This window comes from Erpetoichthys calabaricus, chromosome 1, assembly GCF_900747795.2.
Source record: "Erpetoichthys calabaricus chromosome 1, fErpCal1.3, whole genome shotgun sequence".
Classification (NCBI taxonomy): Eukaryota; Metazoa; Chordata; class Cladistia; order Polypteriformes; family Polypteridae; genus Erpetoichthys; species Erpetoichthys calabaricus.
The window spans coordinates 197,006,107-197,022,302 of record NC_041394.2 but is presented as its reverse complement, the minus strand read 5'-3'; the positions used below and the strand labels follow the sequence as shown (position 1 = coordinate 197,022,302).

The 16,196-nt window shown below is 37.1% G+C and overlaps 1 protein-coding gene across 2 annotated transcripts; it reads right to left on the bottom strand.

Annotated features, from left to right (window-relative positions):
- Window positions 1-5,181: 5,181 nt before the first annotated feature.
- LOC114658552 (amphoterin-induced protein 2-like) lies at window positions 5,182-14,260 on the bottom strand. Of its 2 annotated transcripts, none has more exons than XM_028810599.2 (2): window positions 13,941-14,260; window positions 5,182-7,533 (listed from the first exon to the last, which is right to left on the bottom strand). In XM_028810599.2, exon 2 carries the CDS (start codon window positions 7,394-7,396, stop codon window positions 5,843-5,845), a length of 1,554 nt encoding a protein of 517 aa, XP_028666432.1. In that variant the 5' UTR covers window positions 7,397-7,533; window positions 13,941-14,260; the 3' UTR covers window positions 5,182-5,842. The 2 variants fall into 2 exon arrangements, with proteins under 2 accessions (XP_028666432.1, XP_028666435.1); XM_028810602.2 differs by having other exon boundaries at window positions 14,115-14,259.
- Window positions 14,261-16,196: the final 1,936 nt, after the last annotated feature.

Here is a 16,196-nt window from a genome sequence, read left to right as displayed (position 1 = left end):
TGAAACTTTTACCACATTGGCAAAGTCCTTATGACGTGAGAACCTGCTGAAGCCGTGGAAGGCAAGGGACTCTGACCCCATCTCCACTCAGCCCCATTCTTTATTTTTTCTCAGGGAACAACCCTTAATTTCGGCCTTAACTTGACAACCAAGCAATGAAAACAGCTAGAAACAGCCATCTTGTCCTTCCTTGAGGTGGTGAATGAACAACCCTGTCACACCTCCCTGATTGCACATGACATCATAATGGAGTCTGGGTTTAACATCCTTGAATGCTTGTACAGACTCACGGAGGCAAAGTGTACAGAAGTGGAGCTTCAGATCCTGCGAATGCTACACCTACGTGTTATAGAAGAAACTTTTAGTCCCTGGCCTAGCCCCATTGTGCTGACGCCTAAGACCAAAGGCAGTTGGCGCTTTTGCAATGACTTCCGTCGGCTTAATTAAGTTTCTTGTTTTGATGCTTATCCAGTGACGCAAGTGGATGATCTCCTCGAGTGGCTTAGTAAAGCTCAGAATCTGACCACCCTTGACATGACAACAGGGTACTGGCAAGTTCCTTTAATGGATTCTGCCAAGGAAAATACTGCATTAAACACCCCAAATGGACACTAGCAGTATCATATCCTTCTATTTAGGTTGCACAGGGCCCCCATGACCTTCCAGCATCAGATGGACAGATTGCAATGGCTCCGCAATACCTATAGTGCCACCTACTTGGATGATATCATCATGGATTCCGACACATGGGAGAAGCACGTCCAGCAGGTTCAAGCTATGCTCCTGGCACTAAGACCCTGGATAAACTATAAGAAGTGCTTTTTTGGACTAACACAGGCTAAGTATTTGGGACACCTGGAGGGCAGGGGTACGGTCTGACCACAGTGTTCCAAAGTTGATATCATTGTGAGATGGCCCCATCCCGAAAACCAAGCAGCAGATCCAGGCTTTTCAGGGGTTAGCAGGATACTATCGCCAGTTCGTTCTCCATTTCTCTGAGAGAGTGGTGTCCTTGACTAATCTGACAAAAAAGTGGGCACCCAACATGGTGGTATGGGAAGAACAGATAGACAAAGCATTATGTGGCTTGAAACAGGCCCTTATGCATGCACAGTCTTGAGGGCAACTAACTTTGGACTCAGGTCTTGGTGCTGTGTTGAGCCAAAGCAATGACAGTGTTAAACACCCTGTCATATTCTTGAGCATAAAACTACTGGACTGGGAAAACAGGTATGCGGCAATGGAGCATGGCTTCCTGCTCCATTGCCGCATACCTGGTTTCCCAGTCCAATCAAATGGGCTGGTAACCTGCTGAGGTACTACCTCCTGGTCCATGAGTTCACTCCTGTTCCTGATCATGCACCACTCCAGTGGATTTCGGTGAACAACTCACTGGACAGTAGATGGTTCTTGGACCTTCAGCCCTTTCAGTTCAAAGTCCTTTATCGCAAGGGTTCCCTCCACACCAATCCCAATGCACTTTCTCACATTCATGACCTCAGGGTTTGGGCTGCCCTGGGGTGATGAGGGTGTTTGGGGGAGACCCTGTCACGCACATGGGCATAGGGGTCAGTTGAAGGGCTCAGGAGATGGTAATAATCCATCAAACCAATGGTTGGCAATTTGGTTTAATGCCTTCTCTCCTCCTCCCTCTGCAGAATGGAAGCCTAACCTCCACACCAGTGCTGACATCATTTCTGTTGTCTGCCCTCCTGGACCATCCCCTTCCTGTCGAAGACCTATATAACCAAGAAGTCCGCTATCCTACTTCAGTTGTGTTTTGAAGTCATGTTTGTAAAGATATATCCGCATTGATTTGCATGCTGAAAACTATTTTATGGGGTTCACCTCTTTTGCAATATCCATCCATCCATCCATCCATCCATCCATTTTCCAACCCGCTGAATCCGAACACAGGGTCACGGGGGTCTGCTGGAGCCAATCCCAGCCAACACAGGGCACAAGGCAGGAAACAATATATATATAAAAATGAAAAATGTAACAAAAGTTTTAACTAAACAAAGCACAAGACAATCCTGCCTCTGGTCGCTATGAACACAGCACCCAATTTGTATACTTGGTATTAAGAAGAGACTGTTCAGTGTTGACAATGGTGCAACTTGTTTCCTCTCCTGTACATGAACATCAGTAATAAAGACATAACCAATGTTTTGAGGGTATCCAGTTTGAGAATCTAAGGGTTTCATCACTGATGTTTGCAGATGATATTAACCTCTTGGCATCATCAGATTCTGATCTCTGGTGCACAGTGGACTGGATCACAGCTAAACACAATACTGACTGGGATGAAAATTGGTATGTCCAAATTTGAGGTCATGGTTCTCTCCTGGAAAAGACCAGTATGTGTCCAGTAGGAAGGAGGTGAGAAGCTACCCCAAGTGGAGTAGTTTTTGTACCCAAGTGAGGGCTGAGGAAATCATGTAATTGGCCAACTGTGCATCAAACGTTTTACAAATGTTCTCCTGGATTATGGTGGTGAAGCAGGAGCTAAATTCACAAGTCACTTTACTAGTCAGTCTATATTAGCATCTTCACTTCATATTCATTAGCAGTAGCTAGCAACTGGAATAATGATATTATAAGCATTATCAGCAAAAATAATGGTCTTGCACTGGGCTGATGAGTTAACTCTCTGTGACACAGAGAGGAGCTCAACAATATAGGAGGACCTTGGATTACAAACACTGTTTCCCTAAAGTAGAATCTATTTTTGCATTGGTGTGCAAGGTATAATCCACTGAAAGAAGAGCAAGGAGCACACCCAGTAAAAACTGGACTGATTATAACTCTCAGCTGTCCTGAATGTACCTGTAAATTCTTCAAGATGGATAGGACAAAGTTGCTGGGTTTCAGAAAGCCTTGTCAACCTAGTTCAGTGTGTTGCTACTGTGATACTGACCTGGAAAAGTGTAATAAAAATAATTATGATGTTAAACCACAAGATGACGCTTTAAAGATTTGTAAACCAACACCATTCTCTTTCATAGAGTTCCATGAATCAAAGCAAGGTCTAATTGAGTACTGAGAAAAGTGCTATATAAATGTAATGAATTATTATTATTATTAATTAAAATGAACCAACAGTTCAGAAACTTAACTAAATGCGATCATAAAAATTAAAACAAAATAAAAGAGTTACAAGTAGTGACTGATTAAAATTGTAACTTGAATTACTTTACACCAGTGATTGTTTTTCAACTTGAAATAAACTACAATTAAAAAGTATTTGTAGTCATAAAAGCTTTGACACGATAAACATGCATAGAATGTCATATCATTTAGTGATGTCTACTGTATGATGCCTTTAAAATTTTGTTGTCTATGTGTAGATAGCATATCAGGATTTTGTGCTAATGATGAAGACAATTCTACCCTTGGAAGCATAATGCACAGTTTGATCACTATGTGCTCAAATATTTCATTAAATACCAAGGACAATGAAAGATACAAAAATGTGTGGTAATTAACCTGAAATGACTGTGCACAAAAAAGAGCAAAACAAAAAAATTAAAGAAAAACATATTATTGCTATAGAACATAAAATAAAAACTGCTTATGTGTACTGCTTTTTTTTGGAAAATCAGAGTGCACAAAGTAGAATATTTTAAACTCTGCTTACTTGGCACAATGTTTCTTGAGGTCTTGCTAATCTTTCCCAATAATACAGGCTTATCTGTAGTTCACACCAAGCCTTTACAGTCCATCACTGTTACATCAACAAAACACTAATGTATTTGGTGGCAGTATTACTTGAGGATGTGTGGTGAAAAACATGAGGCTTATGTTATGTATATATTATATAGAGAGTAATAGCCATGGTAAAAATAGTATTTCACTGGGTTAACATTTTATAGTGGTGATGACATCTCAAATAAAATGAATGGGTTAGGCAAAAATTGAAGTAACTTGGCAAATTTAATGTTCTTATCCAAGAATATTCCATCATTTTGAACTTCAGATATTAAAATGTTGGTATTCAAATCAAATTATCCTTCTTAATTGTGTTCTGGACTGTTTTAAACTACTTCATTGATGCTTTCAAGTCCTGGCTTTATAAGTAAATAAAGAAAAAAGGATGGGGTAGTTTTTTTTGTTTTTTTTTTTACAAATATACATATTTTTTACATAATGCTTTATAAATACTAGTACAATTGTAAGACATACTGCATCACTGCATAGATACCTTATTAAATTAACAGATGAAACCTTTGGGTTGTATGTACCTGACAGAAAGAATTGTCACCATAAGTAATCTGTAGCTACCTAATTTGATTAAATATTAGTACACTAAGGTAGAAAGTTTCCTATCCTCACCATAAACTGTTTTCATTTTTAAATTATACTTTCAGTTACTACTGTTACTATCAAAAAAGCAACACAAATAACTGTACTAGTTTTATAATTGCTAGCTGCTTGCTTAATGCCTAGCCTCTTTCTCATTGTAGACCTTATTCTTACAAAACGCAACACTTGCTTTAATAATTCTGATGCTTTAAAAAATGGCCAATTGAAATTTAGAAATTGGTTCAACTGAGAAATGAAAAGAAAATATATAGCCATCTTGCATGAGCTTTTAATATTTCTATTATATTTATTTGTATCAAAAGTTGTATTTAGAGTAATGTTCATGTTGAAATTCAAACAAAAATTTGAAATGTATTTCCTAAGCTTTTCAGAAATATATGAAGTATGCCATGATCAGCCCATTTACTTCACACCCAAGTGATTTTAACTGTACTGATTATTAACTTAGTTTGACATATCACAAATTTCTCCTGTGAATAACAATAACCCTTGTTATTTGTCAAGCAAACAAAAATGTAGTTTTGAGGCAAAAGGCAAACTGTTATACTGTGAAGTTACATAGTAACACTGTAGCAAAATGTACAGTGTAGGCCAAAATATTTGAAAACAAATCAGTTACCATGGCTATGTACGCAGAAAAAGTCAGCAAAAGGAAGCATAATAAATATAAGTATTTTAAAGAAAAAATATGCAAATCTTAATTGAAACCATTTTAAATATAGTCCCCTTTAAAATAAAGTCCTTTGCATTGTCTATAAACAGAGTAACTCTCTAACTGTATTTTTGATAAACTCATAGTTACACAATAGTTACCTTGTGCATGTTTAAAACAAAATTTGCCACACACTCACAGAGGCCTGGCAATAATTGCATTTGTCTGATTTTTTTTATACAATGAAAGCAAAACATAACATAATGTTTAACATCCCTTTAATTGATCCAGCAAAGAACACACCCAATGAATTCCCTGAGCCAGCACATAGCCTTTTCTAGATCGGATGGTTCATGAATATCTGAGAGTGGCATTTAGACAGTCTTTCAGACTGTAAACTAATTATCTGTAAATATATAAATAAATATATAAAAATTATATCTTTAAAAGTTAAAAAGAAATATAAATCTTTTGATGCTGAAGCATATATAATTCTTACATATACTGCACAATATAAATGCATTTTTAATTATAGTTTACTTTTAGTATAACAAGCATTCCCTTTCTATTACTTGAAGACCAGTTTTAACTCCCAATTTAATTTCATATTTTATTTTATAAGACTAAATGTATGATTTTTCTTGGATGTGAATAAATCCTAAATAAGGCAAAAATACCAGATAAAGATTTTATCATTACTGGTCAGGAACAATAATTAAACTAAGTGTACATGCCATTTCCTCCATTCTACCGAGTTATAAATGCATTTTGTTTTGATAAAGAAGTTGCTAAAAAACTGTCTTTGTAAAAAGCATGTGTTGGACTAATACCACCACAATTCTATGCAGATTTAGGAAAATACTACTAAGCAACAAATGGTGAATCTGAAAACAGTGATGTTACTGAGTCAGAATCGCACTTCGCCCTGCTGTTTTTCAAGATGCTTTCAGTCATGCCTTGTTCAGAAGAAAGTAATTTTACTTTCCCATTTTGACTTGGCTGATTTTCTGTGCCAGGCTCCAAGAACACCACTCTTTTACCAGTACTGGTTTTTCTTTCTGAGTGAATGTCACTAGATACTGCAGCACTCAATATTGATGACCGGCCACTGCCCGCATTTTGCTTGCGCTCTGTTTTCTTAGCTTTGCACCAGCATCGGCAAGGAGTTAAATATAAGTAAATTAAAACTAGAACAATACTTGCTACACATGCTGCAAGTGTTGTAAAGGCGGTATTAAATGTTTCATGTCCCCTTGGCTTGTCAGTAGAATTGGTTACTTTAAATGTGACTTCTACTGTTTCATTTAGATTCCTCTTATTGCTAACTGCAATGCATTTATAGATTCCAGAATCCTCAGGTCTTGCGTGGTGGAGTTCAAGACTTCCATTATGGAAAACCTTCAAGTTGAGTGTCTCATCACCTGGCTGAATGAGCTCTTGGCTTGGAGTAACCCAATAGAAATTTGAACTCACATCAGCTATTTTACTGTCACAATGTGCCACGAGCCTGTCACCAATACGAACTTCATAAATCATTCCTGAGAAAAAGAAGGAGCCATTGATAGTGCTGTTGGAACAGTTCATAGAGTCATCAGAATTAGGGGAAGGATTAATGGGCACTTTCTGACTAGACTGGCTGAAGCAATTATAATCACTATTGAACTCTATGACAGAGCGAAATTTCCTCTTCTTCCAGTAAAGTATCATAGTCTGCAATGCACAGTCACAAATAAATGGATTCTCATGAAGATATAGCCCATACTGTTGTCTTGCTGGAAGCGCAATGATCTTCTGGACAGGCACTTCCTTGATTAAGTTAGAAGATAGATCAAGAAGTTCAAGTTGTGCAAGACTGTACTTGCTAAACAAGAGTTCCATGGGAAATTCAGAGAGAAAATTCTTACTTAAATACAATTTTTGTAATTTTTCCAATCCTCCAAAAGCTCCAGAATTAATTCGAGTAATACCATTGTTGAACAGGAGCAGGATTTCTAATTCTTTCAGATCATGAAACATATTTTTATCTAATGTGTTCAGTCTGTTAGATGACAGGTCAAGATAGCGGACACTAGCTACATTACGAAAAGCTCCCAAAGATACTGTACTTATAGAATTATAACTGAAAATTAGTGTGTTAAGTTTATCAAGGGGACGTGAAGCCCAGTCACCACTGAGAATAGTAATTTTGTTGTAGCTTAAGTCAAGTCTGTTAATAAATTTGAAAACAATAGAAGGTACAGTTGATAGATTCTTGTTCGTGCATGTTATAATGTCACTAGCACAAATGCATACATCTGGGCAGCTTCCAAGTGAGCTGCAAGCTAAACTTGCACAAAGTAAAAGAGCAAAAGGTATGCTTTTGGGGGTCAGTCTCCGACCTCTGTGCAGAGAGAAAAACTGAAACAAGGTTAAATCCATTGTGACTATGTCTTATCCGTCTTCAGGAGATTCAAAGAATGCTATCACTCTTCCAGGAATCAATCTTAAAAGAAAAATACACAACATGGACTTAACCATTTCACATCCAGTTCCAACTTTGCTTTTCTGTGCAGCAGCTGAAAAAATGCAGAAAAATTACAATCATTTTTCAGATACTCCATTATAAATCAAACACATGCTAAGTCACAAACTTAGTTCTGTATCTTTGCCACAAACCAACAAATAAACAATTGCCTATAGAACTCATCCTTGTATCAATTATTTTCCTATGCTCTTAATGGTTTGTGAGTTTAACAAATTGAATGTCAGAAACCATTAAATCATATTTCCATAAAGTTATTACACTTCTTCTTTCATTTGAATTCTTCAAACATAAAATAGAGTTACTGCATTTAAATAATTATTCCTTGGATACATAATTTCAAATGTATGAAATAAAGGTTTTGTAATAGTTTTCATTGAATGTTTTTGCTGGCTGATAATCAGTTGATGGGGTTGAAAGCCTCACTAGGATAGTGCACACCATGGAAGAGTCTGGTAGAGCAGCTTCATGCATTAGAGAGAATCACACTGACAGCATTAGGGGATCTGCAGAGGCTAAGCTTGAAGCATAGAGGCTACTACATACAGGAAAGTATATAGATGTATTCTCCCTACCATATACACCTGGATGTTTGGGGATTAAGGGGTGCAGGGAGCTGCTAGAGGGAGGTATAGCCTGTAGTCCATTGAAAAAATTACCCTGAAATTGGGTATAAAGCTGCCAAGATAGCCAGAGGCTAATTCTGTGTGGACAAGGCACTCAATTGGTCAAAAGACGAAAGGCTGAAATCCAGACATAGATACAAACATTGGCAATATAGGAAGTGTTTAATGTAGTAGGTGGATGAGAAAGTGTACAAACCAATAAACTAAACACATTTGGAAGTGAACCTGTGACGGTAAACCCATACAATTTTCTTTCTGTTCTGTTAATCTGGTACTTAATTATCACTCTCCTGTGTGTAATAATAACATTTTTACCATACGGTGGCCACTTTGGTATTATTCGGTTAATCTGGTACAGTACTCAATTATCACTCTCTTGTGTGTAATAATTGCATTTGTGCCATACTATGGCCAATTTGGTATTATTCTGTTTATGAGGAAATTTTAAGAGCATACCCTTGCAGTTACACTGATGTAGCAGGAAGAATAAATAGCCTGTTATCAAAATCATTACCAAAACATCTATTTATTTAGTGAGTTGATTTAACCCAGGGAATGTTTGCCACCAAATGCTCAGGTCTAAAAAGCAGCCCCACCTCATCCTGCTCTGTTACAGGGACAGCATGGCCCAATACATTCCCTTCTGCAATCATGGACCCTCCATTAGCCAGAGGATGTTGCCTCCTCTTTCATTTTCTTCTTGACCTTTTTTTCTAATTGGCCAGTGGCCCATCAAAGCATCCCTACACAATGCAGGGATGCCTGCCCCTTTTGCATCCCATAGAAGCACTGCATGTTTCCACTGGCTATTTGTCTCTTAAGGTGTGTGCAAGTGCTCAAGCTCATGTTCTCCAAAATTATGCAGCACACTTATGAGAGAAACCGCAACATAGCAGCCTCTATGCTTCCATAATGGCTTCTGCAGGAAAATTTCTGCCACCATTGTGTTTTTTTCTTTATCATCTGGAGGTATTATGTGAGACATATCTCTGCATTGTGTTAGCTTCCAAACTCCATTGCCCCAACCACATTCTGCACTGCTTCATGTTCGTCCTGAGGTGGTTTGTCATGGGGTGGGTGCGGCAACACAACGCATCAGTGCATGCTCCCAGCCTCTCTCTCCCTCTCTCTTTCTCTGAGCCACTTTATTTGTTTGAGCTCATTTAACTTGACTCTACAGGCCTTTGAGTGATAAATGAAAAAAAAAAATCGTAACCATCAATGTACTTTCTTAACTAATTAATCTAATACTAGATTATGGAAAACCAGAGGCTATCCAGTGATGTAGTAAATGCACTGTATACAATGAAATAGGCTGCAGCTCCTTCAAACTTCTTTGTAGAAACTAGACAAAGCAGAGCATTGAGGTAAGCAAGATAATAAAATAACTGGCTTTGATTCTGTAATACCACAAAACATGAAATAATATAACTGTACTATGTTTTCCAAAATTTTTTCTACTATACACTCTTTGGACCACACAACATTCAATGGTGATTTAAGGAGTCTTTCTTTCAAATTACATTAGTTAATAGCACAAATCATTATGTCCCTTTGAATAACATTGTTGTGGTTGTTGGAGGGGACAAAAACTGATGACTTTTTATTGTATAAGCTCATACAGGTTGTCAGATATGTTATTACGCTTTTCATAATGGCTATGAACTATAGATTACACCATGTAAACTTTCAAGCAGTGTACAACTTTGGTTATTGCAAAAAAAACATAATGCATTAAAGAATATGGTTATATAAAAAGGATAAATATTTTTTTAAGTTATTTCAGCATTGAAAAGGTGTGCATGTTAGATAAACTGGCAGCTATTAACTGGATTAATAAGACAGTGCGGGATGAATGTGTGCAGCATTATAGAGGTATCCAGTTTAGGTTTTTGGAGCTGCAGGGATAGGTACCTGCTTCAGTGAAACTGGGTTAAATGTGTTCATTAACTGAATGGAATGACCTAAAATCAAGAAGGTCAAAAGCAGTATATTTTAGCTTGAACACTCATGTGATAGTGCAAATATTTTCCATATATTTTATCAATCAGCTATATAGACTGTGTGTGCTGTTGGCTATCACTCCTCCCTGGATTACTCATTATTACCTGACACCGTCTTATATTCTTTTTTTAGGGGTTGTTTTACTATTATCATTAAAAGTCATTTTATGATTCTTTCAGAGTTTGTTGGCAAATATCACATACTATAAGAACTGAACACAGAATCATAGAGTAAAACCTCAAATCTTTTCCAATGTATCACTAAAGATCTGACTATTGTGACATGATTGGAATCACAAGCTTAAGAAAAATGGTGTGATTCTTTTGTATAACACTAAAATTATCTTTCAAAATGAAAATCCCCTTCTATTTCAACCTAATAATACTGCCACAGCTATTGTATTAGTTAAGTGAAAGCAAATTTAATAAACCTTGACAAAGTGATTATTTTCTTTGCACATTTGTCCATAATATTGTATAAAAAGACCCATGTTTGCAAATCAAACAGTTCACCATTTGGCAGTTGTCCGTAGTAAAGCATGTTGTCACCTGGATTTTAAAAAGAATAAAAAGCTGTGGCTTTGGAGAGAGTGATTTGTTTACTCTTGTTGCAAGTACCACATGAAAAGCTTAGGTACAGCAAGATATATCTATCAACCCAACTCTATTCCATAAACACCAGTTCTACCACAGGGAAAGCAAAGGTATTATCAGTACAGCTGAAAGTGAAATTTTGAGGGGTTTAAAGTCATATATATATCAACAAAAATCATAAAACATCTACTTTCACTTTTTAAACTAGATTTTGTAAACCAAAAGTATTATTAGACATATACACACGAAAGACCTGTGTGTGTGTGTGTGTGTGTGTGTAGCAGTCCACTCTGCTCATACTCAACCATTGCCACTAGATGGCTGCATGCAATTTTAAATTTTTTTGGCGCTTGCTATGAAATACCTGTGTGTAGCAAACGCCGCTGTGCAACAATGACGTTGTTGTGTTAATGACATAGATGAAGAGACACAATGTCAAAACAAAGTAATTGCCGCTACTCAACAAATTCCAAGTGAAACGCCTCAGCAATGGAGGGCAAGGCTTGACGTTTTCTTTAAAAACACTGTCTATCTGGAGGTATTTTCTCAAGATAAAGATTAATAGAACTCAAATGCCAGCGATATGGCTTAGATATGGTATCGCCAGTGTGTTCTTACGAAAGCCAGTGGGGCAGCAAGTACAGGTGAGTACAGGTCCTCTGCACTAGGTAATTTTTAAGAGTTTACTGACACCTCTCCTAGTTCACAAATATAGTAAAACTGCTAGGGAGTCTTTGGGTTGTTTTCTGTTCCGAAAACCACATGCAGATGGTATACTATAAAATCTAAACTTGATCTGTTTTATATAAAGGACTAATATGCTAGAAATTTTACATTCGTTTTATGCATTACTTCTATTAAAATGGTAACCATAATAATATTTCCATTTAAGGTTAACTAATATACTGCAAAAGGCTGTGCTTCCATCTCTAATATTTGGGCTTGGTTCCATACTCTGTGTGTCTACTCTGTGAAAGTTGCAAGTTTTCCTTGAGTCTGTTAGTTTTTTTTCTTTCTATAATTCTGATTTCCTCCCATAACACAAAGAAAGAGTGGTAAACAGAGTGATAATGTCTACAGACTGTTTTATATCCTTAATGAGAATATGTAGTAAGAGTATGATTATTGTAAATCTACAAATGTTACTCTCATAAAGCATTTTCATTCAAAATTTGGATATATATCCTATTTACTCACAGTAGTTTATGAAACAAATTTTATGTGTTACAGTACTCAATAATGTAGTTAAGTCATTTGACTAGGTGTTCCAGGACTTGATGCTTGGGTTGCACTAGAGTGCTTGATTTTCTTCCAAGCAATTTCCTAATCAATGTCTGATTTATTCTATAGTCTTCTCTGACAGGAATACTAAATTAAAACTGTTGTTTCTCTTTTCCTGTATTAACTGCACATTTCTAGATACATACTGTAGGTTTTAAGAATTTAGCAAATAATGGTACGTGTATGTAAAGTCATGAAGGTTTATTAAATTTAATAAATATTTTGTTGAAGCAGCCATTTTAGCTTATGATGACAACATACTGTAGTAAATATAACTGACACTGAATTATTACTCATATACTGTATAGGATATAACCATTTTCACCTGGGCCCGTTCTTTGCAAGCTGTCAGCTATTTTGAAATATTAAAGGAAGAAATCTATTATGAAAATGACAGTTAAAGTAACTCAGAGAACAAAAGTGAACAGAATCTTATTTAGGTATTATATGGCAATAATACATTTTATAAAATCGTTATGAAAGTTATCTCAAGACTGAGAGATATTTTACAGAAATACATTAAAAAATGCCTCTACCAAAATTAAACAAAGAGAAAAACCAAAGTAGGAACTGGTTTTGTGAAAAGAAATTGGGAGTATAATTCAGAAATTAGTAAATGTCCACCTGAAAGATATGGCTGGATATATAATATACAACAACCAGAATTAGAGATATATTCATAGCTGATTTCATTTGGTGTTTCTTAGTACAATAATATAAATATCCTTTAGAAATAGATACATAAAACTTTAGCTCAGTACTCACTGCTGTGTGAACAGTATCAGTACAGAATTCCAAATATTAGGCAGGATTTTGGTGCAGTGCTTTAAATTGCTACAGCACAGTCCTATCTTAACCTATTTCTTCGCGTGTGAAGTTTGCATATTGTTGCTGTGTTTGCCTTGGCACTCTTTTCTGCCTCATCCTAAACACGTGCATGTTTGGCAATCTGGCCTTAACAAATGAGCCTTACTCATACCAGGTCAATTTAGAGTTGTTGTATCACAAAACATTTACACAAAAACAATTGCATTTTATCGCTGATATGGTATATAGAAAAATCAGTAAAAATATTTAAATAATTATTGGTTGGCTGTGCATTTCTGAGATGTCATCCACCTCATTGTAAGTTTAAAAGCAACAGAGAAATGTCTAGGATATTTAGTGTGATTTTGCCAGACACTATTACCCATGGTAACCTGTAAGATCAGGATATGTTAGAACTTTTCTACATATTGTGATGTCTGGAGCATAGACTGGTTAAGTGACTTTCATATGGTGACATGTTGAAGCGGAATCCACAACCTTTGGTAGGTTAAAGTCTAGTGCCTTAACCTCTACACCTCACTGCTGACGGGATAAATTAATTGTTTGGTTCATTGCTGCTGGGGCAGGCTTTTAAAATGAATATCCTACAACATTACTAATCTTTAAAAAAGTGAGTAAATATCTAGGTAAAGGCAGAAAAACACAGTTCATAACCAGAATAAATACCCAAGAGCTACCAATTAAGTCATATCTCTGCAATTTTGACATTTAGTGGCACAATGTCTTAAAATATTATTTACAGATGAAGCTCTATAGTCAGCACTACAATATAGTTCTAGAAAGTAACAGGTTGCCTTGCGGTTTTTTCAGTTTAAGATAATGTTTCCATAAAGAGACCGTTCGACAGTTTATAATTAAAGATTCTGCACAAGTAGAGCATTTAGCTTGAAAGATTCTAAAAAAATCCAGGTTTACATTTCATAGTACAACACATTTCTTTTTTTGCTGAACTGGCATATTCTGGACATTATTGGGTAGTGTTCCGGTACACAACAGGATCCGACGAACTTTTTGCTGCTTTCTAAAGTGACATTTACCATTACCTTCTAATAAATACAATTCACAAGAAGACAATATACAACCGGACAAACTAACTGTTAAACGATTACCTCCGACTTCAGGTTCCTCAATTGCAGCAACCTGGTCACTTCAGTTAGATGCTCTGAAAGTCTGTGGCTGCCGCATCTCCGTGAGAAACTTTCGGAGCACCTGTGTCTTGCGATGGTAAGATGAGAGGCAGAGCTCAACAAGCAAGGGATAACGACGGCACAAAAAAAACACACCTTTGGATGGTAAGTAAGCAAATCAAACTGTCGACGAGATGCAGTTTCTTCGATGGTTGCATCCGCCCCGAGCTCCGTGCTGCGCTGCGCTGAGCTGAGCTGCGATGCACACGCCGCTGACAGTTGTGGCTGGGTGAGAAAAAACACAGACGGACAGGTGGGAGGGGACTGAAAGGGCGGCTTCACCCCGCCTCCCTGTCTCCCTTCCGAGAGCGCGCGTGCGCCTGCACGAGCGCGGCTGCGCGCCTGCTTGGGCTTCTGCCGGCACAGCGAGACACTAGCGCCTCGGTGAGAGTAAGGAAGGGAGGTCTTACTTCTGGAATAACAGTAATGCAACCTCATTAGCATGCGGCGCATTGCCCCTGGGGCCCCGGCAACTAGCCTTGTTGCTAAGATGCTAAACTGTCATCTACAGAGAAAAAGAGTTCAGATTCACAGCAGAGATTTAAAACAAAGACCAACGCATGTTTACATAACAGAGTGGCTTGTCACACGGGCGCACTCTCATCTGCTAAAAGTCAAGTTTGTGTCGTCGCTGCAATTAAAGGACTCCGAACCACTCACAGAAGTCAACTTTCTGAATTTTGCACCAAAAATTTTGTATTGTGAAATATTAAAATAACATCCTTGTTATTTACAGTACGCGTTATAGCAGAAACGTTATGGCATACAACCTGGAAAACTAACAGACAAGGAGCGCTAAGAAAAAATAAGTTCAAAGCGGTGCCTGAGGCGACGGTTGGATAAAAGTAAGCCTCTGCTCAAGCAGCAAATGAGTTTTTTTTTTGATCTGGTGCAGACTAAACTGTTTGACATAAATGCTTCTGTTTGATTTGTTCCATTGTTTCACTACGTTTTCCCGCGTTCAGTGTTAACCTAGTACGATCGTAACCGAATCTGTTTGGAAACAACCAACGACTCATGCTCCCTGGATTTTAGATTAATTATAAGCAAAGAAAACAGCAAATTTTGTATACAACGCAACATGTAACTAAGAAGTAGGCTAAGAAAAGACGGTGCAGAGCAGTTGCTTCCCATTGAACACAATAAGATTTTTCAGGCGTTGGGCTAGCGTTTAGTACTTGAAGTACGACCCACGGTTCTTCCATTAAGTAAACAAAACAGAAGAAAGCGTACTGATTTCAGGCTTTCCCTGTGAGATCAAACAGTACAACAAAAAAATCTCCTGTTAAGAGTCCTAAACTGTGGCAATGATAAACTGTAATGACGCCATTTTCCGCATCTGCTGAGAAGATGTGGTACGCAGCTAGGGCTGCTTTGTCAAATGTTGAATTTGTGCTAAGGGAACCAATGAGGAGATAGGAAAATGAAAAGTTATCACTAAATATAATGATAACTTACTATTTAAACATACAGCAAGGAGTAATGCATTACACATTACTGCTGCAGCTGCTGTAGCAAAGATTTAGTCAAAAATGATGTCTCATTTTAAGTGCTGAGACATAATGGATCCTTTATATTTTGTAGAGAGACTATTCCAGATTTCTGAACCCCTGTAACTAAAGGCTGTGCTGCCTATGAGTTTTTTTTTTATCTTAAGTAATGTAAGGTAACCAGCATCTTATTGTCACAAAACATACTCTGGAGTGTGTTATTTTCAACATGGTTGAAAGATTTCTAAACCATTCACATATTTAGATATGTTTTAAATACCTTTCTAAAATTACTTATAGGTAATAAAGAAATATAAAAATAGGAATAATACAATTCCTAGCAGCTTCTTTTTGATTTAACTGACATACTAGAAAAACGGAGAAAGTGAAAATCAGCTTGCCTTCCATTTAATACTGAATTTAATTCATTTCAAGTTCATCTACCAGTCTACTCTGACCATCTATTCAGTGTTAAGTTGTTGCTAGCACAGGTCATCCCTTGTTGAGTCGAGACCCTCCCTTTAGCCAGTCACAGATGCAATGTCCCCCATTCAGCACAGGAAGACTGAAGTTGCTGCTGGTGGTGTTTTAAGCATTGATGTGAGACTACAAAAGAATTCAAACAGACTGACATACCGTAACCAAATGAAGTGAAAGAAAACAATAAAGAAGTTACACCACTGGGTCA

Coding starts and splice junctions, on each gene's coding strand:
- LOC114658552 (XM_028810599.2), bottom strand. CDS start 7,396: ATGGATTTAACCTTGTTTCAGTTTTTCTCTCTGCACAGAGGTCGGAGA.